We start from the raw sequence: 27,631 nt of genomic DNA on the forward strand, positions 1-27,631 counted from the left end.
GAAGTTGAGGATTTACTCTTTCCTCGGTGTGTGAAGGGTGGCTTCAACAGAGACTTTTGCCGAAGCAAAACTCCAGACACATCAGGAAATTTCAGCTTCCAAGACAGAGCTGATGCCCAAATACTCCTTCTGGACCATAGCTTTTAGATCCATCCTAGATCACAGTAATTGATCTAGAATTACCTGGCACTTTATCACAAAGGAGAGGGGAAAAAAATGGCTGGCTGCTCCATTAAGAGTTCTTGCTGGAAAACTCAGAGCTGTGAGCAGTAGGTCAGAAACGTCGCCATGTCTTGCCACGGTCAGCAGGCTTCCCTCCAGTGCCCACAGTAAGGAGAAACTCTCCACAACCCTCGTGACAGGGCATTAAATGTCAGCCTATCCTTGCACCGTGTGAGGAAGAACTTCCTGAGGACTAAAGTTATTCGTGTAGTTATGGAGTCCAGGCACCAGCAAATAATAGGAGCAATTTCCTAAACTGCTTCTGGTGTGTAATTGTGTGAGCACTTCCACTCACAGTCAGGGGGAATGAAAAACAAACTTCAGCTTCCTTCTTTATTTACTGTCAAAGAGCGTTCATGTGGTACTTATACCTCAGGAGCCACGCAGAGGGCGAACTCCGGGGTGGCACCGGCTCAGTCTGACATCCCGGTTCCACAGAGGCAGCTGCCACGGCAGCGCAGGCCCCTCTTGTCCTGTCCCCTCTTTGGGGGCCCCCTCTTGCGCGTCCCGCTTCCACACGACCAACGTAACCGGCGTGGCCCGGTGGCTGCGGCCCGCCCGGCGGAGAGGCGGCAGAGGGGCGGCGGCAGCGGGACCCCACGGACGCCCCGGCACTGACAGGAACCCTCCGCCCGCCCGCCCGCTCGCTCCAGCTCCCCCCGGCCCGCGCGAGCCGCCCGCGCCCCGCCCCCCGCCAGGCGGTGGCGCCTCCCGATTGGCGGCGGGGCCATGGGGTGACCGGCGGGCGGAGGGCGCCGCGTGGCACGCCGGGAGCCGTAGGCAGAGCGCGGCGGCGCGGGCTGGGCCGGACTGCGGCTCCCGGCGCGCCTCGCGCCGCCCCGTGACGGGGCGGGGGGCAGCGCTGCGGCAGCGGCGGAGCGGGCGCGCAGGAGCCGCTGCGCTGCCTCGGCCCCATTGTGTGGCGCGGTCGGCGCTCCCCGCTGCCGGCCGCCATCTTGTGCCGGAGGGGGTCCGCGCCGGCCCGCCGCGTCCGTCTCGGCCGGGGCCTCCGCAGAGGGCCGGGGCCGCCCTCCTGCCGAGAGGGGCCGCGGCGGCGGCGGCGGCGGCGGGCAGCCCCTGCGCGCCGGCCGCGCCCGAGCGGGGCCTCTCCCGCGCCTCCGCCCCCAGGGGCCGCCCTGGGCCGCTCTCCCCGGCCGCTGCCGTGCCCCGAGGCGCCGGGAAGCGCTGCCGCCCCCACCCCCCACCCGCCCGCGGCGCGAGGCGGCGGCCCCGGGGCTGATGCTCGGCACCTCGCAGCGGTACGCAGCCGCCGCGCCGGGCCGGGCGTGAGGGCCGCTCCACGCCGCCTCCCGCCCCGTCTCCCCGCCCCAGCCCGAAAGCCGATGCCGCCGCTGGACGAGCCCTTGCCCGGGCCGCGGCCGTAGCGGTGGGCGCTGCCAGCGCCGCTCCCGAGGAGGCGGGCGCCCGCCGCCCACCGGCCGCGGATCAGGAGACCGAGGGCCGGCCCCGAGGAGCTGCCGCCGCCGCTTCCCGCCCCATCAGGCGAGGAGCAGGAGAGCCACCCCTGCCCGCCCCAGCCGGCAGGCGAACCGGGCCGCCGCACCATGAAGATCAAGGATGCCAAGAAGCCGTGTAAGGCCGCGGGCTGCCGCCGCGCGGGCCGGGGGGAGGCGGCGTCCGTAACCGCCATGGCGGGGCGCGGGGACATCGGGGGCTGGTTCGGCCGGTTGTTCTGATCTAGGAATTTGGAAGCTGCCTGGCGAGAGCCTTCTCGCTCCTGCGCGTCCCTCTTAACGGAGGTTTCAGGGTTCAGGTGATCTTACAGACCCGTGTTTGCGTTGGAAGGGTTTCTCTTTGAATAGAAAGTAATATAGTCACTTTTTTGGGGTGGGGTGCTGTGTTTGATGAAGATGGCACTTAATCAGTGTACTACACACCTGCGCAGGCAGCTGCAGTTGCCACAGTTTTGTTTTTTAAGGGCTAATCAACTTTTTATTTTTTTGAGAGAGAATATTTGTTAATATTTGGGTACAAGTCTTTCATTAGAATATGCTAAATGCTCCCTTTTAGTAAGCACAGCTGTAATAATATTTCTTAGTATTTATTATTTTGGAGTACCATAGTTGTTTTGGAGGGCACAAACATGGTTCACACTCTGGTGAATGCAAAGAAAATGTCTCAGACTACCGGTTCTTTTTTGTGGGAAGAGAGAGTTGGATTGAGTAAAGTTAGTCTACATACAAGTGGTACTTTCCCGGTGTAACAGATACACAGCTGTGCAAGTCAACACACCTGTCAAACTTACACAGGTGTACCTGAGCTGAAAGGGATGCAAGTATTACTCCACTGAGTTGGGCTATTTTTTCTTTGTCATCGTACTTAAAGACTTCTTTTCAGGGTGAGTTACTGTATGGAAAAGATGGCTAGTCCTAAAGAGCTTCTCAGTCATATGACATGCCTGTCTAATGAAGAGCATACAACTAAGAGAGTCTTTTGAAAGCGTGTATTTTAAATACGTTGTTTGAGCTGCCCAACAAGAAGAAAATCACCAAATGTATTTAACACAGGAAGTATTAGTGTAGCTCTAGAAATAGCTATAAACATGAAATTGAGTTTGGCTGTGAAAATACTTTGTTTCTTGCGGTGTGTTAAGGAAACCCTAAACATGCATCTTGTAGCACACAATTAGCCATCACCTATTAGTACCAGTGTGTGGAAATTGCTGAATTGACTGTAGTCATGTTTATGAAAAGTACAGTTGACAGCATTTTTTTCCCTAGTACAATATTTAAGGAAAGATATCAAGACTCTGAAGCAGTAATTGGCAGTAAGATGTTATAGTGGTTTGGTAATTTAAAATGATGAGAGTATGGCTGCTTCTACTGCAGAAACCTGCTAATTTCAGGAGTGTCTCTGCTGGGCCTCAAAGACTTGTTTTCTGTAGTGGTGGATTTAAACCTGATGTTTAAATAACTGCCAAATGTTATCAAGAAGTTTTAACTGCTTAAATATGCTAAATTTGTAGTTGCACTCTTCCAGTTCTTGAACCTGAACTTGGATGTTGGTTTTCTGATGGGAATCAGAAACAATTGAAACTGCATAAGCAGTGGAGGGGAAGAATACAGTGTCAAACTACGTTGTTTATTTCATCTTGACTCTTTAACACATTTTGAAGCCAGTGGCTTTTTGAAAGATGATAGCACTTAGTTTCATAGGCAATGAACTTTAGACTCATTTTGCAGATCTCTGCTCCTGGTTAGTCACACTGACTGAAGTGGGAGAGCAGCTGGATGTTTGAAGAGGAGCAGATCCACAAAAGCACTGAAAAGGGAAAAGTCCATTGATGTTTGAGGGCTTTGGTGCCCAAATACTGCTGTCGATTTGGCTTATATGCTCAAATTGACCTGAAAGCTGAGTTGGACTCACAATACCACTTTTAGACTGTCTAGTTACAAATTTTTTGGCTAAGACAGTTGTAGACACTTTTCAATACAATTGCTGAGTGGTTATACATTTCTTAGGTGAAGTGAGTGTTTAATCATTTGTGCTGGAGCCAAATTTGATACAGGGGAAAAATGGTTAATCATTATTTAACAAGAGGTCGTTAGTCTGTTGTAAGAGCTTGCAAAGTGGAATTGAGAAGATTGCTTTAGCCTGCCTGTACTTTTATCTGTGACGTTTAGCATCATGAAAGAAGGCATGATTGCACTGACTAAGTGCCATGTCTGTCATAAGAGAGGTGAGGGTAAAATGGAGACACCTAACAAGTTCAGAATTTCTGATGTGGATACACTGCCTAGACATGCTTGTGTGGTCCTTCCTTTCAAATCTTCACCTGGCTAGTGCTGTTGCTCCTTTGTTGTTGTAAAAACTGTGAGAAATGTAGCTGAATTTATGGAACATGGCTTCTGAGATTGGCTGTCTTGAAAGACGCTAATAAAGGGCCATTTAAATTTCTTTTGCAGATAATGGGAGGTGGTAGGCATTTTAGAGGAGGATAACAGAAATTCAAATTAGGAAAACCTTGTACTAAGTACTTACTGTAGCAGTGGAAGCTGGAGAGGTTGTAGAGTCTCCATCCTTGGAGGATTCTTGAAAAACTTCAGAGGTCTTAAAGTCTTGGCTGGACAAAGCTGTAGGTGACCTCATCTAGTGTTCGCGATTTTCCTGCTAGTGTGACTGAGAGGTTGAACTAGATGACCTCCAGAGGACCCTTCCAACCAGCAGTTGTGTGATAGCTCTTCTTGAGGAAATGCCTATGGGGAAGAATGACTGGCTCTCGTAAGAGAAACTTCCAAAGGTCATTTGGGGGTGGAGATGATAAATGTGAGAGCAAAGGGTCTTGCAGAACTGCTACTGTGTGATATCTGTCTAAAGGGAATTGAGGAGCTACTCATTCAGAGAGACCTCTTCAGGTTGGTGAGGGAAGGCGAGGCACCTGAGAGGAGGAAAGTGCCAGCGTGCTGTGCTCTTCAGGGGAGGTGCAGTCCTTCATCTTGGCTTTGGAGTGTAATGGACTGCTGAAGGAAGGGCAAAGACTTCTAACATTTAGTACACAGTGTATGTTACTTTTTACAGTTTGTTTCTTTTAATTGTTTATTAAAAATAGTTTGAGAACAAATGCCTGCGTTTCCCTTGAGGCGAATTGAGACACATTAATGTATGAAAGTGCATAGCAGAGATTTGCAAAATGCTGTATCAATATAAAGAAAAGATGAAAATCTTAAGTTTATTTTCTCTAATGTGGTTCTATGGACACATGTAGTCATTGTGGACACAGTGATACCATGCAGGATTTGTGTAGTAAAATTGATGCAAAATCCATTCAGGTTGCCGGCGAATCTCTTTTAAATTGATTTTTCTGTTCATAGAACTTGCTGCTTAGCCTTGTGGTATCCTAGCATTTTCTTATTAGTCCTTGAAAGCTGATTATTAGCCCATAGCAGGCTAATAATTACAGGCTCTCATTTCACTGCAGTTGAAAAATGTATTTCTAATAATGGGTTGATACTGCCAGGCACAGTTTATACTGTGTTTGCATCTGTAAATGTTAGATTATGCCTCTATGCTGTATCTCACTATAATAAAAAACACCTATCCCCAAAGAGATTGCTGCTGAAATGTCGACAAAATTAACAGAATGAACAAGGAGGGAGAAGATGAAAGCAGCGATATTTTGTCTTGTATTAGCTTTACATGGTATCCACTTGTAGGTGTGATAAACCTAATGAAGTTTACAGTACCTAATTACCAGTTACAGTAATTGCCTGTTACCACCTGTCTTCCGACTGGTAAACGTGGCCTTTCTGTAGTGTGGTTAGAGGTGGCTGAGTGGGAAAGTGTGGTGAGTTTACAGAGCTTGATGGTGAAGTTTTCCCCTGAGGGATATGGGAGGATGTGACAGTGCATGTCAGATACATTTAATTCGGGTGTTAATTCTATTTTGAGCTGGACTTGGGATATTTGAACCAAAAACCTGTTACAAAACTAGTTAGGTAGAGAAACTCTCCAGAGTCTCAAGGGCTAATGACACTGGATGTGCAGTTTTGCTCTGTAGAGGCTCATAGGCACGCATCCATGTAACATGGGTACAGCAAAGGCACTTTGCTGCCTAGCCATCAGGTTAATCCCACTTGATTTAGCAGTTCAACAACCTTTGATGTATTTTCTCTTAACTTGTCCTATTGGACGTGTTAGCTACCTTAGACTGCTAGCTGATTTAGGTGTTAGAGTTTACCATTAATTTTTAGTCTGCTGTATGCACGTGTTTTAGGGAAATACTGGAAGAATAAGAATGTATGCGTATGCATAGAGGATGATGCATTTGGAGAAACTGCAAGATACATTTAGTGTCAGTTTCTGTGTTTATAAACACTAACTGTGTAATAGTTCAGTATAACTTACATAGTTAATTTGTCTTGTCAGTAATGAGATAAGAATGGGATCAAGGTTAGTTTTGTTATCAGAGGCTACCTACTGAGCTGAATTAGAAGATAAGTTTTGTGCATCAGAACTGATAATCTGCATGCTTTCATAAAGAACTGTTGCAGTGCTGGCAGAAGTAAACTTGAGTTTTCATGTGATTTCATGATCATTTCCTTTCTTGTATTTTAAGCCAATATAGAATCATGAACTGCAGCATGCTTTGGCAATTGTTCCTCAAGCCACATTTGGACTTGAAGTGCAACAGTCTTACATCTTAATAACACGTAAGCTTTCTTAGAAAGATGACACAAAATCTGATAGCCTGTTTCCTCTGTCACTGACAGCTGTGAATTTTTTTTTTTTATGGTGCAAAGCTCCCTGCTTGAATTAGGAGGTAGCTTCTTTTCTTCGAAGGTTAGTTCTTGTTAATTTAATGCAGGGTTGACCCAGACTGTTATTTTATCTTACAGTGAGAAGGAAGTATTTTAAAGGTGCTTGTGTTTCAAATGTGTCATGACATTCATAGGAAGGAGTTTACCAGTAATCTGTTTCTCAGTCTTTAAAAGCTAAATACAAATAGAGCGTTAAACTGAAGAATCTTATGCTTGACTGAATAAGAGGGAAGTAGTTAAGTCTTTGAGTGTGTACTTCCTGCAGCTTTGGATCCAAAACGGGTGTACAAAGTAAAAATACTAGTATGTGGTCTGGGTCGAGAACTTTGAAGGTCTTCTGCTCTGCTGAAGCAGAACCCATAGAAAAGGAAAACACTTCAACCTTTGTGCTTGTATTGACATGAGAGAGACTTTTTACTGTAATTATTTCCTTTTGGTATATAAAGACCTTATATGATAAGATATAAGTAACCTTAAGATTGCTGCCAGAAACTATGTACGCCAGGAACTTGAGAAGTGCAAACACAAGAGAATGAGGCCTCCCTGTGTAGCTCTAAAGAATAATTTAGAAAACAACTGACAGCCATCAGCATGGGTTTCCTTACTAGGCAGAATTGCTACATCATTACTTGACCACAGCACCTTGTGACAGCACTCTTCCCATGCGGGAAGTGCTTTTCTGCATTGCAGGAAGCAGTTCTAGGGAATCCTCTTAAACATCATTATTTTTTTAACTCTGAGCAGGTTGCCTCTCAAAGCTGTGTTCACGGCATTTACGGAACAATCTGTTGCTTTATAGCAAAGGTTCTGGGTTGCTGTGTCTACGTAGGGACTACAGTGGCTATTGGCAGAGCTGGGGAGCAAAAGAACATCTGGATTTGGAATTACGGAGGTTGGATATTATGATACTCTTCTTGCTGTCCTGTTGGAGACGGTTCAATTTGGTGTGAAGTATCACATTAAACCATATGGGTTTTGACTTCCTAGTTTGTGTTCTACTTTGCATATTTGTCTCTTGTCAGATAGTAAAAATACGTATTTTACGTATTCTTAAATAGAGCCTGGCTTGACTTCCTAAAAGCAGAATGCATGTTTTTGAAGCAGTTTCATATAGTCTATCCAAGGCAATTGGGCTTGTTGAGTAAAAAGCTTGATCCCTGCTTTTCTTTTTTTCAAATTGCAGCTGACCTCTGCAGAGAGCAGCTGAACTTTGAAAAGACAGGGCACTGGATTTGTTCTGTGAATAGCAGTTAAATTCTCAGCAAGGAATATTTCTGAGCTGTGCATCACTTTTTGTAGAGTCTTCCTAGGAATAAGAACAGCTATAAAGAGGAAGAGCTGAGAAAAATCTTTTAATGACCCAAATCCCCATAGAGCTGCAGAAAAAGTCCAGTTTTAATGCAGGTGCGTTGACTCTTCTTATGAATTGAAGCTGCAGATTGATGGTTAGAGTTGCACAAGTCCTCAAACCTGGTATTTGCAGAGCTATAGGCTTGGAACGAAGGTTGTACAATTGGTATTGGTCTCATCCAGGCACGTTTCTTTAACTATGACTGCCGTAAGGATCAAGCTGATGTATGGGGGTATTTTTTTCAAAAGATTGTGCTGCTGTCATTCTGCTTCTAAATCTCTCACTCAAAGACGCATGACCCACAGTTATGAGTATAAAAATACTTCTTATAGAATCATTTATATATTCTCAGCCCAAGGTACGCACCGTGCTATTTTTGTCTTGTTTCAAGACAGCTTTCAAATACAAGACTGCCTCAGAATTAAATTGTTTGTGGATTTGAGAGACTATACCAGCTACAGATGCTGGTATATATGCTGCAGATACCATACGTAAGAGTGAAAAGTCTTGTGCTTCGAATGTGCCTCAAAGAGTAGCAACATCACCTTAAGCAGAGTGCTCATATACGTGGTGTAAAGTAATGCACAGGCTCCATGTATGTATGGCATGACTTAAAGTAGGTGTGTCATCTTCAGCCATTGCCACGATTAGCGTGGCTGCCCTCTGGAGGGCAAGTCTTGTAGGAAACTCGAGTGTGCTCTCCATAGTATATTTTCTATGTAGTCCTCCATCCTGAATCTCTCTATTGCCTTATTTTAACCCTGCAAATGAAGCAACTTTTTGAGTAATTGGAAGAGGAACTGGTGTTTTGACATGGGTTCCTGTTTTCTCCATTCCCCCTGCATCCAGATAGGATGGATCCTGAGCCAAGATCCACCCAAAGCAAACTGATTTGAAGGCTGCAGCAATAGGAGGAGAGTTCACAAGGTTTCCATGTTGTGTCCACGTACAATTATGTTCTAACTCTGTGTATTTCAGTGTATTTCTAATATTTAAAGGTAGCTCAAGCATGGATAAATCTTGTATCCTTGCAGTCCCAAAATCGCAGCTACAGTTCAACTGATTGTGTGCTTGTCATATATACGTATGTGTATGCCGTTCTGTGTTTGGAAAACAAAATGGCTTTAAGTTTCCTGGCTAGACCTGTATATAAATAAATCGAGAGTGGCTTACATACACAGGAATCCTTGTGTAATATCTTCTTCTGGGTTGCTGGTATAAGGAGTAAGTTAACAGTACGTGGGCCCAGTTGCTTGTCAGAACTCCTCCACCTTGCAAATGAAACTTGAGCAGTGTACTTACCAGCCAAATCTTGACAAATTTTCAATAGAAAAATGTGAAACTTCTTGGGGGTTTGTCAGAGAGGTGAAAACTGACCTATTTCTTCAGTCTCAAAATCCTTAAGTTGCTATTAAGATTACTCTGTTAACCCAGAAAATGGATATTGTACAGCATGATCCCATTTTTCAGCGTAAAATATGTTCTCATTTGATTAGGGAATAAACTTCTTTACAGTTCAACTGTTCCTGTTTTTTACTTGGTATACAAGATTGATAAACCTTAAGATTTTTAGAGATGTGACTAATGCTATATTTGCAAAAGCATTTTGGATCATTTAACATGGGATGCAGTAGATCTTCTGACAAACAGGCATGACTTGCACCAAATCTTTCTTAAGCTCATCGCTTGAACTTTCAGCTGTTTCCCCCTCTTTCTTGTTGTGGAAGACTAGATCCTAGTTATTCAGTAGGTCCACTGAGCAGGAAGAATCCCAAATATTTTAGGTAGTACTTGGCTTGCTGTGTCCTAGTTAAATTCTGAATGGGTTGGATTGACTCCTACAGGCACTTTCTGGTCTGCTGGGTGAATCAACTTCCCTTCTTCAGTTTTGGTCTTGTGACATTGTTTATGGCAAGAGCCTGAAACTTAGTGAGATTGCTTAATAAATCATTATTTAATTGTGGTCAAACAGTAAGATGACAAATTTTCTTATGTCCAGAGTCACAGTGCAAAGAAGTTGGGTATGCAGTTGTAAAGTCAGTTCGTATGTGACTTTATGCTTAGTCTTATGCTTAGATCTCAGCTTTATAGAACAGATGTCAGGTTTATAGAACTTCTTTATTCCCACTTGGAGCTAGATTTTACTCACAGAATTTATCCTTGTGTTTAAATTTTGTTTTTCAAGATGAGCAAGGTTACTGACTCAATCTTTTTTGTTAATATCTGACAATGTTCTCCGGACAGCCATTCCTGAAAGTTGAGGCAATTTTTAAGCTTCTTTTCTTTTTAACTTTTGCACTCATGTTATAAATGAACTGGCACACAGCCAGCCTTAACTAAATACATTAGAATATTATGGTAGGCCATTCTTTTCAAGGGTGGATCCCACTGGTAATGTAAATCCAACATAATTACATCTTACTCATGATGAACATGTTAACATCTTTTTGGTTTTGTTCCTGAGTTTCATGCTTCTATAACATATGAATTGCATCTGAAGAAATAAAGTGGAACTCTACAGAATATTAAAAAAAACCCCAAAAAACACAAAAAACAACCCAGCAAGTTATAGTGTCATTTAGGAAATAAAAATACCAGCTTCCCAGTTGGATGTTCAGGATCTTAAACTTACAAATTAAGTTTTAAACACTGTTTCTGGGAGATGACAGGGGGGAAACTCTCAGATGAAGATGTTGTCTTTGCTGTAGGGTTGCCGAGTATCTGTTTCACCGTACATGGTTAGGAGGATTTATTGATACAGACATATTCCAATCATGGTCCTAGATGACATAAACCATAGAATCCCTGTTAGGAGTTGCAGTCATCCCACAAAACTGACAAAGACAAAATACTTGTGGTTTAGTAGTGTTGTTTTGTAGTACAGAAATTCCCCATTCCTATCCAAGATGCAAAAAAAAGAAAAAAGGAACCTGAGTTCAGTAATATTAATTTTCTATCTTGCATGTACTTCTTGATAGTACTTTTTGTTAGCCCTTTAACTTCAAGGGATATATGAACAGCTCTCTTCAGCTCCATAAATTGGGCATCTTAATGGTGTCAATTTTTAAAATACATGCAAATAAATTAATGCTCCCCTCTCAAACAAAACATGCTATGTCAGCAAAAGATAGCTGTTAGAGGAGGAATACCTGTCCTGCTGCTGTTGTCAGCTATAATGTATAACCTGCTTTCTCACAAGTGTGCATTGCAGTCTTTGTGCTAAACTATGTCAAAACTATTATTTCAGGAGTGAAGGTTATTTTAATCCTTTGTTCTCAAAAAAAAAAAAAAGAAAAAGTGGTTGAATTTTGTTTATGAGTTGGTATGAAAGATATGATATGGTTTGGGGAGTTTTTAGTTGGGCTTTCTGAGCACATGTGACAGCATTTAAATGTGTAAATAGAGTTGCTCATTTTTCCATTTTTACCTGCAGCCAGAGGGATATTTAAGATCATGTAATGGAAATGAGTACTAATTCTTTGTTCCTGTGAGGATTTTTGTTAATGTCTGTCTTGTTGAAAAGTATAGCGTTGGTTTAGTATTAAGTTACATGTATTGCTTTTGCTCCTTAACAAAGCTGATCAATCAACTCTTGTATCTTCACAGCTTTTCCCTGGTTTGGCATGGACATTGGGGGAACTTTGGTGAAACTTGCATATTTTGAACCTATTGATATCACTGCAGAGGAGGAGCAGGAGGAAGTTGAAAGCTTGAAGAGCATCCGCAAATATCTGACTTCCAATGTAGCCTATGGATCCACTGGCATTCGAGATGTCCACCTTGAGCTGAAAGACTTAACGATTTTTGCTCGAAGAGGAAACTTGCACTTTATTCGATTCCCAACTCATGATTTGCCTACTTTTATCCAAATGGGAAGAAATAAAAACTTCTCAACACTACATACGGTGCTCTGTGCCACCGGTGGTGGCGCTTACAAGTTTGAAGAAGACTTTCGCACAGTAGGTAGCCTGTCTTTCCTTGTACTGAAGCTGATGCTAAAAGCATTGCTGATGATGGGTTAAAATAAGCAGTGTTTTGAAAAACTGTGGAATGCTCAAAGATTATTAATTATTAATTTGTTTTTCAGTCTCAAGTATGATAATCTAGAAATGCTTTCTGACATCATAATAAACATGAAGATCTAATGCTAACAGCTAATTAGACACTTCCATTAATGCAGTGAAATGCAGGACACCTTTGTGGAAGTTAACCATTTTCGAATCTGTGTTTTCTCTGATGGGAAACGTGCTTAAACTGCTGAGGTGCTTGAGTCACTTTGGATTTTCTTTCCTAAGCAGTCTTTGATGATAGGTTTTCAATGTTTGTGGGGGGAAATTACCCTCATTTAGTCCAGTGCATTGTTTAGAGATCCGTGACAAAACATGTATCTCAAAGACAGTCTTTTTTCAACTGCAGAGCGGTTTGGGATTTTCCTGAGGTGTTTTGACTCTTCCCTTGACAATCAAAATTGATCATTTGTTTAGATGCAGTTTCTATATGAAGATAGTTGTTACTAACTGAGAATCTTATCACAGTATCCAGTGTGCACATGTCCTAGTTTTAAAGTGGCTGCAGAACTCTTGTGCTTCTAGAGGCAAGAAGACTTTCAATAGCACAAAATGTTTGGTTTCAAAAATCTGCTTGTATTTCCATTCCTGTGCCAGTCTTGCATTGAGCTGGTACACTGTTTGTGGGTAGGGTCACAATTTGTACAGCAGAACCAATTCATTATCTAAAACGGCACGGAAATCTTTTATGTTGGAACAGTTCCCTGATCAGCTCAACAGTGAAGCTTCACAGTTGTGCCATGGCAAGAAAAGCTGAAGGGACCTGGGGGAAGAGGAGGGGACTGGCAGTGCTGTGATCTGGTACTGATGTCAGTCAGCAGTGTGCAGTCTGGTCTGATTGTGCAACTTTGTAATCTAACTGCAGGCTGCTTTCTACACGTGAGCTCACCTCATTCAGAGATAGACTTTTGAGTGTGTTTTCTTGGATTAGCTGCCTAATTGGACTCTTTAACTGTTGGAACTCCTTGCTGCAGTAAGGGAGAGAGCATGATCACTCTTTTTGTGAAAGCCCAGAGTTCAATTGGATTAAGTATGGTGTGAAATTACAGCCTTCCTGGAATCCACAGCACCTGTTAAATTGTTTTTCTGCTTTATGAGAGAATGGCAGCTTAAATGTCGTGCAAAACCGAGGAAGAACTGTAACGAGCCTAGTCCTGTAGAATTTCTGACCTGTGGTTTTCTTATGATCCTTGGAGTGTTAATAAAGTTGCAAGGACAGTTAGTACAATGCCATTGAGGTTTTTATCTTAAGTTTTTAACTGCTGACATCTTAGAAATGACTGTTTGACTTCTAAGATGGGGGAGGAAACCCACAAACCTTGAAAAGATATGCAGATGTGTGAGTTTCACCAAGATCACATGAGTGGGGCCTCTAGGGTATTTGGTGACCTTTTGTTGATTTAGATTAATGAAAAATGTTGCTAATTTTTCAATGGATTAATGTCTGAGTATCTCAAAAGTTATCTTTGGGCTTACAAAAGCAGATATTTATACTGCCTGTCTGTTCTTGATTCAAGTCTGAGATCTAGATCTGTAGTCAGAGTAATTTGCTAATTGATGTCAGAGTTTACCTCTGAATTCTTTGTTGGCTTTATAGTGGGATTGAAGCTCCTGAATTAGTCGCTTGAGGTACCTTCTTAAAGTTAGGCAGTACAAATATAGTCATAAATTTGTAGCATGTTTAAGCAATGTTAGAACATGTTGACAGTGTCTTTTTTCTTTTTTAACACAGATTGGAAACCTCCAGCTGCACAAACTGGATGAGCTTGACTGCCTTGTCAAAGGCTTATTGTATATAGATTCTGTCAGCTTCAATGGCCAGGCAGAGTGCTATTATTTTGAAAATGCCTCAGATCCTGAGAGATGCCAAAAGATGCCTTTTAACCTGGATGATCCATACCCATTGCTGGTTGTTAACATTGGTTCAGGAGTCAGTATTTTATCAGTCCATTCCAAAGACAACTATAAAAGAGTAACTGGAACAAGGTAGCTTAAAAACCTAAATTGAGCTTGTTACTCTATGGAACAATGAGCCTTCTGTTTTCAAAGTGGTTCCTCTCCCTGACTCCCCCCACCTATCCCTTCCCTCATTCTGTAGTATGGAAAAGTATTTTATCTTTAATTTACAGCTGCATTCATTGAAGCCCATTCCCATAGTTCTGTTATTGAGGAGATTTAGCTAGTATCTTATTTATCAATCGATGAGTGCTAGAAGTGCTCCGTAGTGAGAGTTTTATAGGTTTTGTCTTAAGTTTTGATATTGTGTCCAGTGAACCTGTGTCTCTGTTGCTCCATGAGAATAAATATGTCCACACGTTTTACAGTAAATGATCAAGGATCAGAGTCAGTGACATGATGTGGGTATTTAGGGATTTTGTCTATTAAGTCTTCCAGCTTACATTTTGAGAGTTTGTAACTATTTATTAGCTCTTACTGTATGGTTAGCTTCTTGTAAGTGACATATAAATGTTAAATTGATTGACAGCTGTTTGTGTAGTGAACCTTGAGCAAGAAAGCAGACAGCTTCGTATCTAAGTTGGAGGGCTTTATTTGTTTATTTTGTTAGTCAGACATAAGAATCTTTGATGTGAGGAAATACTATTTAAAAGCAACTAGTTTTCTTTCTTCTTAGTCTAGGTGGAGGGACCTTTCTTGGTTTATGCAGTTTGTTGACGGGCTGTGAAAGTTTTGAAGAAGCTCTGGAAATGGCATCCAAAGGAGACAGCACACACGCCGACAAGCTGGTTCGAGATATTTATGGAGGAGACTATGAAAGATTTGGCTTGCCAGGATGGGCTGTAGCATCCAGGTAAGCAAGAGATCTTTTTGTTCGTTGTTTTGCTGGTTTGGCGGGCTTCAAAAACAAGACTTAAACTACTAATACAGTGAAAACTGCTTTTTGCAAACTTTTATTGTAGTCGAGTTACGTTTTTATCCTAAAAGTATATATACTCTGTTTTCCTGAAGATTTAAAGCCACATGGAACTGCAGGTGCCTGCTAGCTAGGTATTGAAGAAACCTAATGTGGTATCTCACAATCAGCTTTACATGAGTCACAGAGAACGTGAGGTGATCACAGGAGTGGCAAGAACAAAGTGCAGAGGAAAAACAAAACCAATTTACTTTTTGACTTCCTAGAATCTTTTAGTAGGGCTGTTGTCCAGAGGGAAGGTGAGTGGAAGATGGCATTTGTGTTGCTCTTACAGTAGTACCTCTTCATCTTTTTGGAAAGACTGCTTTTTTTTTTTTATACGTGGTTGTCAGTACAGGCACCTGGCATAATGTTTTAACTACTTTTCTCACTTATGAAGGCTGTTGAATATAAACAGTTTGCACCATGAGAATGAATGTATTTTACTGCCAATGACAGAGGATTTTTGTCATAGCTGCAAGTTTTATTTCCATTGGGGAAGATTATTCATGATGTTACAGCTTCTCTACTCTTAAGGGTAAGAAGAATAAACTTTGGGAGTGAAACTAATATGTACATAAGAGTTCATTAAATCTTTGCTCTTATTCAGTGGTAAGAGGTCTTAATTCACAGTAACGTAATTCTTCTCCCTCTCCAGCCAGCTGAGTCCAAGCCTTGTGAGAGAGCATATGCTGAGAGGTTTTAATATGTGCAAACTTTACACTTTTAGTCAATACATCTTAACTCGCTCTGTATATAGGTACATTTTGTTCTCATTTACTTTTTAAGACCCTTAGGATCTTTAATGACTATTTGGGTTTTAGAATAATCAGGATTCTGGCTCTCCAAACTGACTTAGATATGGCACAGAGTCCATAGTGGTAAAACGTCATGCATAGCTATGGATTCTTGTCCTGTTTTTTCTTTTTTATAATTCATAAGAAATTATCTGCTTTGTATAGTAACAGAAATGTCCTTCTAATCTAAGAACTCTTCATTTATACAACCTAAATTGCAGTCTGTCAGCTGCTTATTTTCTGTTTCAGAGGATTGTGTTCCATCATGAAACCATTCAACTCATCTCTGGTTTACTTGTACTTTGAGAATAGAGCATTGGATAGATATTGTGAGTGAGGAAGCAAGCATGAGGAGTTGGAGGATTCACCAGTGAGACTTAATTTACAGTGACTAGATTTGCAGAGTAGTCTTGCCTAAGAATAAGACTACTTTTTGCTGTAGATGCTTCTTCATGGAAGTCAACAATCTAAAGAAAAATATTTTGTTGGGGGTCGTTATTGTAACAAGATTGGCTGTTTCCTGTGAAGGAATAAATACACACGTTGTGGTGTCAGTTGTCAAATTGCTGTATTTAATACAGACTTAAAAAGGGAGCTCCTCAAGAACAAACATGAGACTTAATTTTTACGCTATAACAGAACTTACATTCTGAAATTACTTGAAATGCACATGAATCACTTTGTACTTAATGGAAATTTTTCCTCTTCTAGTTTTGGGAATATGATCTACAAAGAGAAGAGAGAGTCTGTTAGTAAAGAAGATCTTGCAAGAGCAATATTGGTCACCATCACCAATAACATTGGGTCTATTGCCCGGATGTGTGCAGTTAATGAGGTAAAAACTTCTGACAAGGAAATGATCTATCTATAGGTCTATTATTTGGTTTCAGATTAAATGACTGCTAAAATGATGTATCATTTTAAACCTTTTAGTACATTCTCAAATGAAACAAAGAAATTCATGTAGTATTAAAGAACTAGGAATTGGTTCAGAATATTTTTGACTGTCTTTGGAGAAGTGAGACAAGGATATCTTTGCCAGTGGGGAGGGTAACCTGATGAGGAGGGCTTCACACTAGCTTTCTTAGGGAATGGAGCCCAAAGGCTGCAGATAAGTGAGGGAGTAGGGGAGCACAGGATGTTGTGATGAAAAGACTTGAAGTCCCCTTGCGAAAACAGGATAATTGTGGGCCCAACTTAAGTCTCAGTACACAAACACGTGCAGCATGGGATACAAGAGGACCTGTAAGTCCTGGTTCTTATGAGGGACTATCCTGACCTCTGTTGGAAGGGTAACATGGCAGATCATAAGCAATCCATACTTCTCAGTGTGCTGGGGACAATTTCTGACACAAGTGCTAGGCAGGCTGACTAGGCGAGCATGATGCTGGACCTGCTGTTCATGAGTGAAGAACTGGTCAGGGATTTCGGTGACAGCCTTGAAATAGTAGAGTTTAAGATCCTGAGGAAAGTGAAGAAGGCAAGGAACAGAATGGAGACTCTAGATGGACTTGAGTAGAACAGGATTCTGGTTTGGGGGGGATTTAGGAAGCAAGATCTTGTGGGAGGTGGTCCCAATGGCATAAGGAGCCCAGAATAGCTCGTTGATCTTGCAGGATAGTATCCTCATGGTAAAAGCAAAAGGTGGGATACAGACTGGCTAGGGAGTGGCATTGCAGAAGAGAGGAGGGTGCTGTCAGACAAGTTGAACTGAACGTTAATCAGCAGCGTACATGTGCAGTGGTGAAGGCTGACCTTGTACTGAGATGCATTAGCAAGGACATAGCCAGCAGGTCAGAGGAGGTGATACTTTGGGCATGACCTCTTTCCCCCTCCTCCCCAACCACCACCATCACCAAAAGAGAAGCACTGACAAACTATAACTAGTCTAACAGACAGATTGCCAAGACAGGGCCCTGTCCTGGAGCACCTAACGTATGAGCAGACACTGAAGGATCCGAGTTAAGCCTGAAGAAGAAGCTGAAGCCTGGAATGGTTGTCACTATCTAGAGAGGTTTACAGGGAAGACACTGCCAGGTACAGCCATACACAGCAGAAGGACGGGAAGCAGTGGATGCAACTTGTAGCTAAGGCAATTCTGATTGGTATAAGGGAAGAAAGATGCTCACAATGCGAGTGGTTAAGCCCTGAAACATGGACTCGGAGAGAGACTGTAGAGACTCTGTCTTTGGAGAGTTTCAAAACATGTGATTTGAGCAACTTCAACATTTTAAGTTGCTGAAAGACCTGCTTTAAGCAGTGCGTAGGACCTGATGGCCTCCAGCAGTTTCTTCAAGCTGAAATTATTCTCTGATTAAAGCTCATAGAAAGCCTTGCTTCTAGTTAAGCATTATTTTTAATTTTTACCAACTCTGGAGAAATTGGTTTGACACCTGTCTTACTGGTTGATACAGAGATGGTTTCCTGCCATCCTCTATTTCTCAAAGCTCTGCTAAACAGAACCAGTGTGCGTTCAGTTTCAATATGATTAGCATGGACAGTCAAGAACCTAGGGAAGAATACTGAATTTAGGCATAGAAGGTATGGGTGTCTGAGCGCCAGGGATCTCCTCATTCGTTATCAACAAACTTCGGATAAAGTGAGGCTTAGTAACAGCTTTCTTAGAGAAGACTAAAGGTAACTGTATTTAGCACTCTGCTTAAAATCTATGGACATGATAGTCCTAGAAATACCAACAACCTTGTTAGCTGCAGTAACCTTCCTTTTGCTTAGGAGCCAGACTAATATATTTTTCTGCTTTTAGTATTGCAAGTTCTCCCTCAATTTCCTTCTCTGTCTTTCTCTCATGTCTGTCTTGGAGAAGAAAGTTAATTTTGTGGGTATTAAGTTAATTTTGGCTTTTTTGCTTTATGGCAAAGCTTGATAACAAAAGAGTTAAAATGAGGGTTAAGTTGAAAGTGCATACTAATAGTCTGAGTCTGAGGCAAATGTATGCAATTTATATTTAAGGGTGGGGGTAAATGAGTACAAATCAGAATTCATAAACTGCACAAATTAGCTTTATTCCAAGTTTTTTTGGTCTAATTCCAACTATGTCACAGAACTACAAATCATAAGAACTAGTTAATAAGGATGCACAAACTAATATCTTGTACTGATGTATAAAGACAAAATGGATTTAATTATTTTGGCTTCCTGCTACAGAGCAGAATTATGTTTGGGTGCCTTAACAGTGTGTTTACTTTGTCTTCACTGTGAACTAATCAAGAAGGTGAAAAACAGTTGCATGTTAGTCATTTGACTACAGGTTGAATTGTCATACTAGTTTTTGTAACAACTTGGATACGAGTATTCATCTAACATAATTAAGCACTTACTTAAGCACTATGTTAAGCACAAACACAATTAAATTTTCTTTGGTTCTTGCTCTCATACCATTAAACCAGTGTTTAATGTTGCTTCCACTTAATGTTGGATTTATTTCAGTGAATGGGGAAAATTAAATGATTTTCACTTTTTTACATTTGATCAAAATTCACAGCTCACTTCTAGTATTTAAGTCTTAGTCTAATGTTATGCTGAGGTATATTGAGGTCTGAAGATAAAAGGAACATCTGTTATGTCTTACTGTCTTCGGCTTCTTTACAGTGCTGCCTTGTTGCATATGGATCAAGCAGCATTGTACAGGGCTATGAAGGCATTGAGTCTTCTCTACCAAATATAAGTATTTTTCATTTAATTTCACTTTTAGCTGGGCTGTTTCTTTGGCTTACTGAAAATGCTCACTTAATTTGAAACACAGATGCTATTTCTCTGTAAATTAAGTCCTTTAATTCTTGAGGGTTGCACAGTTTTTCCTTTTCCCCAAGTATGCTGTGTTTTAAATTTTGGAACTATGTTTTAATTGTGGGTTGTTTGTTTTTTGTTTTTTCTTGCTTGAGACAGTCTGTTCTTTCATAGCTTAATTTTTCAAAGCTGTGTTAAACAGTGAAAAGACTTAATCCTTTGCTGTTTTTCTCTTCTTTTTAGAAAATAAACAGAGTTGTGTTTGTTGGCAATTTTTTACGTGTGAATACTTTGTCAATGAAGCTTCTTGCATATGCACTGGATTACTGGTCAAAAGGCCAGCTGAAGGCCTTGTTCCTAGAACATGAGGTACGCTGTGATTCATTTATCCATATGTATTGTTTTACCATAAATCAAAAATGCATGTATTGAGTAGCTCTCGTGTGATATCCTGAGACTCCAAGTACTCAGTAAACACTGAAAATAAGAGGACGTTTGTCATACTGTATTGGTTCTCCGGGGACAGCGCGCTCTGCCAGGGAAGTACTTCAGTCACTTTGGGGTGTCTCAGTTCACACTATAGATCATTGGAGAGGGACAAGAAAATGTTAAGCTCTGCACTAAGGTTCAACAGTCTTTCCTTGGTTTTGGGTGGAAACAATAGTAAGTATTGTGTTTCAAAAGATTACAGAGAGATCTAAAGCGTGGGCCTTTGAAATACTTGTATTGTTCTCAGCTGAGCTTGAGCAACATCCTGAAAGTCGAGACTGCTTTTAACAAGGACTGCTTTCATACAACCACAGATACACCTTAAAGTTGTAGTGATTTTTATGCTCTGAGACGAACCTGCTTTTGGGCAGCTTCTGCAATCTGGATCAGCATGTAATGCTGAGAGAGTTGAACTGTTCTGGTTAAAATATAGGCAACCAGTATTAATTACAGGTGCAACAGTTGGGAGACTTGTAGCTTCTTGGCAGTGGGCTGGCAATTTTTGTCCTCAATTTGTTGGTCTGCAAATATTACAGCATTACCTCTATTCCCCTTCAGTTGATTCTCACAACTTTTTTCCTTGATTGTTTATCCTGAGACTGACAGTAGCCTGTCCTGTTGCTAGTGTCTGCAGTAATAGCAGAATGGTTCCTTGTTAGCTCTACCCCTTCAGATTTTTCTTGGATAAATTTTAAATTCTTGCATTTGGTCAAGTGTAGATTCCAAACACTTCTGTATTTCATAGTTATGGGGGGGTGGAACATCTCACTTCCTCAGAGGGGAAAAGTAATCCAACAGGAGAACGTGGTTCTTTGTATGCAGGTAAGTACACAGTCCAAAAAATGGTGTTGCAGCTTAGACCTAATTCTTTAAAAATGTGAGCTGCAGTTAGTTTAAAAAATTTTTGACTTGTACCTTAGGAATAGTGTTTCTATGGATATCGAAGGTCCTTTGGCAAACAAAATATGCAGCTCGTCTAGGAAAAACAAACCAAACCTGATTTCTGTGCTTTAGGAGTCACTGATACATGTCTTAGAAGTCCTTCAGTGTATGGGGAGGCTTGGGGTGAAATCTTCTAAAGTTAATCTAGATGAGAAGGATAGAATGTTTGTTTCACAAAGCTTTAAAAAATTATTATGAAAGATTATATATTAAGTGTACAGTGTTCTTTCTGTAACATTGGTCCACCAGATGCTGCTTTGTCATTGAAATGTGATTAGTGCAGAATTTAATACCCCACTTGACTGAAATATTTTTTGTTTGTTTTGAACAGGGATACTTTGGAGCTGTTGGTGCTCTTCTTGGGCTGCCAAATTTCAGTTGAGATACCAGATGTCACTACACTGAACTATTTTCCACCTGAATGACACTTGTTTATGGCAATGGGAACTAAATCTGGGGAGGGGAGAAGAAAATAGCAGATTTTCTGTAACTGTTTTTAAGAAGTGATTAGCTACTGAATATTGCCATTGTAAGGAAGGGGTTCACTCTGGGGATATCGTTTATGTTCTTTGGTACATGTAGCCAGTATTGAACTTTTAATATGCAATACATCCTCTGAAAACAAGCTTCCAGAAGAAGGAATGCCAAACCTTTAAGTGCTCAGCCTGAAAATATAGCAAGTTTACTCCTGAGGCTTTAGGCCCCTCAGTTTTGTATAAAATTGATGAATGAAAAATTATTTTCAGTAGTTATATTATGAGCACAATTTCCCATGTGTACTTAGAGAAAACAACTTTAAAAACAGTAAGGTACTATTTACAAGATGAGGAAACTGTAGGCAATTGCTTCCCACAGTAAGAATAGTAATTATTTTATTTTTATGTGTAATGGAAATAATATTAATGCTTTAATTTTCAGTGGGAAGAATAGAAACACAAAAAATCAGCCAAAGTAGCAGATTAAGCAGTTGATGTTTGGAAGGTTTTGTGAAGATATTCAGTTGCCCTCTTCATTTATTTGAAGATGCAGCTGGTATTTTGGGAAGATTCCCTCTGTCTTTGGTTGGATTTGGAAAAGAATTTAATGATTAATGAAGGCAAGTTTTGGGGGTTGGTTTTTTGTTTTGAGGACATGACTTCCAAAATGCCTTCTGGGTTTTTTTAGTTTCTTTTATAAATTCTGACATCATGCATCATTATTTATAAAGGTACCACAAAGCCTGAGAGAATTGAAGAAATCCTTGTAAAGTAGACTAAATATGGGACCTCATAATTCTGATGCTTTGGCTCATTTCTGTGGAGGTTTGGAAAATTTCTGCCCCATCCTACTAATTTGAAAATGTGATTTCTCCTTAATTTTATGAGTTGATCAGAATCTAATTAGATGTTGAAAATGAAAGGTTGTTAGCTTGCTTTTGGATTTGGAAGTTTGTTTTTGAAAGTTGAGGACAGCATCAGAGTTTGTATTGCAGCACCAAACGAACCAATACTTAGTGCACTTGCAATATGGAACCATTCATCAAATTGTGGCCTTGGGATAAAATCCGTACTCTGGAACTGATCTTTGGGTTTTTCTGTATGCTTTTAAAATTTACAGTTATGATCATTGTAGTAAGTTTAGTCCTGAAGCCAGGGCATGAGATCTTAAACTTCTAAGAATATTATACAGTCATTAGCTATATGACTCTTTGTGGACTAAAGAGCTACCCGATTTTATGATATCGTTTTAATGTTAAATATTTCCTATAAGTGCATGAGGAGCAACCAGACTAGAACACATTCATATCTTGGGTTTTAAGGTATTTTTAAAACTGATTGCTCAAGTATTCCACAGCATGGCTGTGTTGTATTCACAAACACATCCACCTAGTGTGTTAGAAACCTCTGTGTGCTATTTTCAGTCTTCTCTTTCTCTTCTTAAAATTCAAAGCCCCATACTAACATCATATGTTTTTTTTTTTTAAATTTTCTGTGGTCCTTTAAGAGTACAGTAACTTAGAGTAGCCAATTAATTAAGCCCAATGCCAATCACAAATGCAGTTCCATTTAGTGTTGCTTTTCCTGGTAGTCATACTACATTTCCATTGTGCTTGCTTTGATGTTTCATTTTAGACATGAAAAACCAAACAAAAATTACACTCACAGTTCAACTGATCGAATGCTAAATCAGCGCACTTCAGAAAATGAGTATGGTTTTTATAGAATGTCTTTATAAATGCTGTATACTGTTCCTTTTAAGTTACAATTGACTATAGAAAGTAACCTTTATTTGGTTATAAAACGTCATAAAAACTTAATTTTCTGAACGTTTTGACAGCCTCCTGAAAGTTTTGCAAACCAACTGTGTATTTTTCTTGCAAAGTGAGGTACTTTAAGACGCATACTACAGCTTGATGAGAAACAGTTCCTTTGGACCATATTTATTCCTGCTTCACTGCTCATTTTGTGATACTGAAAGAGAGCTGCTTTGAAGCAGTAGTTGGAAGTTACTTGTATATTTAACCAGAAGCACATGTAGAAGATGATTACCTAATGACCATGGTTAATTTAAACCATTTGAAGTTGGTATGACCTAAGATACGTTTTTAAAGTAAACTGTACAGAGTTACAGAATAAATCAATGGAGTAATTCTTGAATAGCTGTACTGTATAGAAACTACTGTGAGAATCAAAAAGTGTGCCCTACCTCTATTTTACTTCCCTTGAGCTTCTTAAAGAAGTGACTTCCTTTTGCAAGTTTTATCAGCACAATTGTTACTTCATTACAAGAGCAACCAGAGAAGTTTTCAAGCCCTACTGTAAAGCCCAGGGGTCCTGTATTTAAGCCACATCTTTGGGTTTCATCTCATTTTCTCTCAGCTTAGAACTTGTTACTAGAGTCTCCAGAGATTGACTCTACCACCAGTAGAAATGCTAGGCATCACAAATAGTTGCAAGATAAGCCTTAAAGTCTTTTCATCTAAATTCTCTTCTAAATAGGTTGAAAAGGCTTGTTTCTTCTATACAGATCACTGAAGTAACCTGCTTTTTCCTCATCTTCTCTGTTTTTGCTTTCACCCTTGCCATTTCTTTTCCTCAAAGCTAACTGGTTGAAGCAGCTTTAGAGTGAATTGATTCAATGTAATGTACTACAGTAGAGAAAATTCAGGGTTTTCTCAGGGCTACTGTTGTCTTCTCAAGTGGTACCACTTCTCTAGAGAAAAGTTGTGTGATGATACTTCCAAAGTAAAATGTAAAGCTCATTTTGAATGTGTAATCATTTCCAGCTCAATCAGCCATGTGAGTGCCTTTTAATTTTTTCATATAATGCCAATTTTGCTGGTACTGGGACTTTATCCATGAGGTTTCCTAACCAGTGTTGCTTACTAGAGAAATGGCAGATAACTTTATTGGCCATGGAGATGATCCCTTCAATCCAGTGGAGCTAGAGATGCCAGGAAAAGAGCATCAGGTTTCTGGCTTCCTGTCCCTGTAGCCCTTATCTTGGGGTGATGCTTTTGCATTTCTTGGTCTCATTCCTCCAGCTTGGTGTTTTTAAGTATTACGCACAGTTTTATTGTATCAGTATCTCCCTAGAAATCATGCAAGTTTTTAGTCAGATAAGTATAGATTACTTCTGGCCAAAGAAGTTCATTTTTAGATGAAGCTATTCCAAGTTGGTATGACTATTAAACTTAACCACTTTCACCTTTCTAGTTCGCTTAGGGTAACTGCAATTTGAACGAGAAGGGAACTTTTTCTACAATACACTTTGAATGTTTAGCAAGCTGGGAAGAATACATTCTCAGTGTCCTTTACTGAAGCTAGCAGAGGTTTAAGTATAAACACTTTTTCATTCTTTAGTAAAGCCTCAATAAATTTAACAGTTCAGAGAGAAGCAGCACTGATACACTTTCTTTGTCTTATAGTTTGGTTGAGATTTTCAAAAGTGCTCAGATGTCTGACCTGCCTTTTGAAGATCTTTCCCTCTCTCTCTGTAGTGTTCTGCAAGCAAGCACCTGTGTGATTCTGCCAACACCTCCATTCATAATTTGAGAGTTACAGCTTGGAAAGAATATGAGAAGATGCTGTCCCACTTACTCTCAGCCTGTATATTAAGAACAAAAGTTCCATTCTGGCTTCTCATAACAGATTAAATATTCTTTCAGTAGTACTGTGAGGTTCCTACTTGAATTTTAGTTGTTGGTAGTATACATGCAAGGTGATTATATTGCCCTTAAGGGTTGTAATACTAACGCTCTGTCTCTATCCAGTATAGGTCTTCAGGAAATACCTACTTCCAGATAAGTTGCAGTAACTTCTCGTTTCTAAATGTTTCAGAATAGCAGTGGGATTTTAACATTTCGAACTAATTAAAGTGTCTTTTATCTAGAGCAACTCTCTGCTTCTTAGACTAGATGATGTCTTATGCATTCAGTCATTAACTTACATTAATGCCTAAATTTACATTCAACCTATTTTTAAATATCACTTTCACTATTCACATTCTGGATACTAGATGGCTATAATCCTGAGGAAACAGTTTAGTTTTGTTCAGAATGGAGATGAAGGTCAGTGCAGTTCTGTTGAGCTAGTTGTGGTCAGCTTTTTATCCTGAGTCCATTTGCACACATAACGAGACTAGTTCTTTCCCTTGTCAGTGTTTTCCTAGTGACAGGGCTTTCTACATCCTTTTTTTGGATTATGTAGGCTTAAAAAACATGTAATATGTAATAGAGCTTTGCTTAGGTTAAAAAGTGAACAAAAATCTGTGGGTCAGATTAGAACTATTTGACAAGACCTGTAGGTCACGGTGCAGAGCTAGGAACACACTTGACACACACAGTTACTGTTTTGGTTGTATTAATTTTTCCATTTCCCATTAACGCACAGTGAGAGGGGGCAGACTTACAATCGTTGTGGATAAAATGGGTGAACTAAGTCCTCAGACATGACCATGGGAGATAAAATGCTTTATCGTAATATAGAGGGATAATTCCCTGCTTACGTTCTTTAAATTTTACTGATATATTCCGAACTACATCGCCAGTATTCTGTCATCTGTGATAATTACTAATTCTTTAAGTTTAAAAGAAGTCTGCAAAGAAGCCTGTTTTATTAGTTTTGTTTACTTCACCCATGTAAAGCATATTAAGTATTCTTAAAAACACACTTTCTGACAACATCTCAAAAGATGCTGTAATATATTTGTAATTATTAATGTGCTAATGGAATATGTTTGAGCAGTCTAGGTTTGCATAAATGAGTGCCAAATCCTGCTCACTTTAGTTACTTGAGTAGATGATTCTCTTAAACAGGGACTGTTTTAAACTAATGAGCAAGATTTGGCCTCAAGGTCTTCGGCGTGGGGAACACAGTAATGCTACTTTGCATATTCCTGCTGGTGCTAAATCATTTGTTGAAAATAAAGATTCTAAATAGAAGTTGTAAATAAAATATTTATGGCCTGGTCCTTCTGACAGACTTAAAATTTATCATTTGCAAATATTTTTTGGCCTTATTTCAAGTTTCCCTTTTGTTTTTTCTAGAGTATGTGGACTGTGTTTGTTAATGTGGCGAGTCATTGGCAGGTTTGGCTTCCTGTGCTGCTTTCTGTAAGGCCCATAACATTCCCGTTGTGCATTATGATATGGATGACTTCATTGCTGGATTTCAGTGTTATCCTTCATCTTGTTTTGTCATTGTACCTGTTTAAACGAATAGTATCAAGTAGAACACGATTGGCATTTGTTCTCTGCTAAAACTTCAAGAAAATTAGCCATTACTGTAAGCATTTGGGGAAGTTGTTGAAAATGCAAAAGTACCCATGTAAAATAATTTTAAAAGCTAAATGTGTTAATTAGTCTTGCCTGTAAAACAAACTGGAATACGGTGTGTCAGTTGCTAATCTTGGCTATAAATCGCTACTATTTCACAATTCTTCTAGCATCAGTTTAAGAACGTTGTAAATACAAGCTTTGGGAGGAGGTATATTAGTTTCAGATTGTGCATTACAAAAGAATTTAATCATAAGACTAGTGAATTAGTATTTTGAGACATTAAATTATGACATCTAGAACACGAAAATTAGTGTGTTGATGTTATAGAGATAGGATATAGAGGGCTTTTGATAATCTGTGCTTTTTTACATTCCTGAGTTTTGGCATTTTAACAAACAAGTATTTAATTTTCCATCTACTGTCTCGTCACATGCAGGCCTTCTAATCACCAATTGCTGTCTTCAAATATTTGTTTTGGTTAGTTAGCAAAATGGACAGGCAAATTTATAAATCGTAAACCCTTGTAGGATGGAAGTTCTCCGAAGAGCCATTTCGTTAAGTTGCCTTATTCTATTACATTGCACTCATGTTATGTCTCCACTTTCTTGTTTACTGTTCAGACACTGAAGATGTGATGTAAAAATGTGCTACAAATTTTTATTCATAAATTACTGATTAATACCTTTGTGTCACCTGTTAATACAGCTCTTGTAAATGATACCTTTATGCCATCTGTAATACAGCTCTTGTAAATTGTTTAAATTATTTTTCTTTTTATAGATTCTCATTATTGAATGTACAGATTAGATCCCTTTAATATGTCACTGAGTAATTTGATTGGGGCGCAAATATGGCCAATGCTGTAATTCATCCCATCAAAACTGTAAATAATTCTTTACTGCTTGTTTGCATGAATGAATTTTGGATTTCATTTACTTTGTCACAACCCAACTCCTCTGTGATGGACCTACTTTTTACAGTTTATTTTCCTGGTTTTATTACCATTTGTTCTGTATGAATGTTGAAACAGTACTTTGTCTTTTCCTAATAAATAATTTGAGATTGTTCA

General features: G+C 40.0%; 1 protein-coding gene across 2 annotated transcripts; it reads left to right on the plus strand.

The window, feature by feature from the left end:
* Positions 1–1,699: 1,699 nt before the first annotated feature.
* PANK3 (pantothenate kinase 3) lies at positions 1,700–27,631 on the plus strand. 2 transcript variants are annotated; one of them, XM_050905135.1, is made up of 7 exons: positions 1,700–1,815; positions 11,458–11,810; positions 13,651–13,904; positions 14,551–14,727; positions 16,338–16,461; positions 19,617–19,742; positions 21,136–27,631. In XM_050905135.1, exons 1-7 carry the CDS (start codon positions 1,788–1,790, stop codon positions 21,184–21,186), a joined length of 1,113 nt encoding a protein of 370 aa, XP_050761092.1. In that variant the 5' UTR covers positions 1,700–1,787; the 3' UTR covers positions 21,187–27,631. The 2 variants fall into 2 exon arrangements, with proteins under 2 accessions (XP_050761092.1, XP_050761093.1); XM_050905136.1 differs by lacking the exon at positions 14,551–14,727.

This window comes from Gymnogyps californianus, chromosome 14 (assembly GCF_018139145.2).
Source record: "Gymnogyps californianus isolate 813 chromosome 14, ASM1813914v2, whole genome shotgun sequence".
In the NCBI taxonomy this organism is placed as follows: Eukaryota; Metazoa; Chordata; class Aves; order Accipitriformes; family Cathartidae; genus Gymnogyps; species Gymnogyps californianus.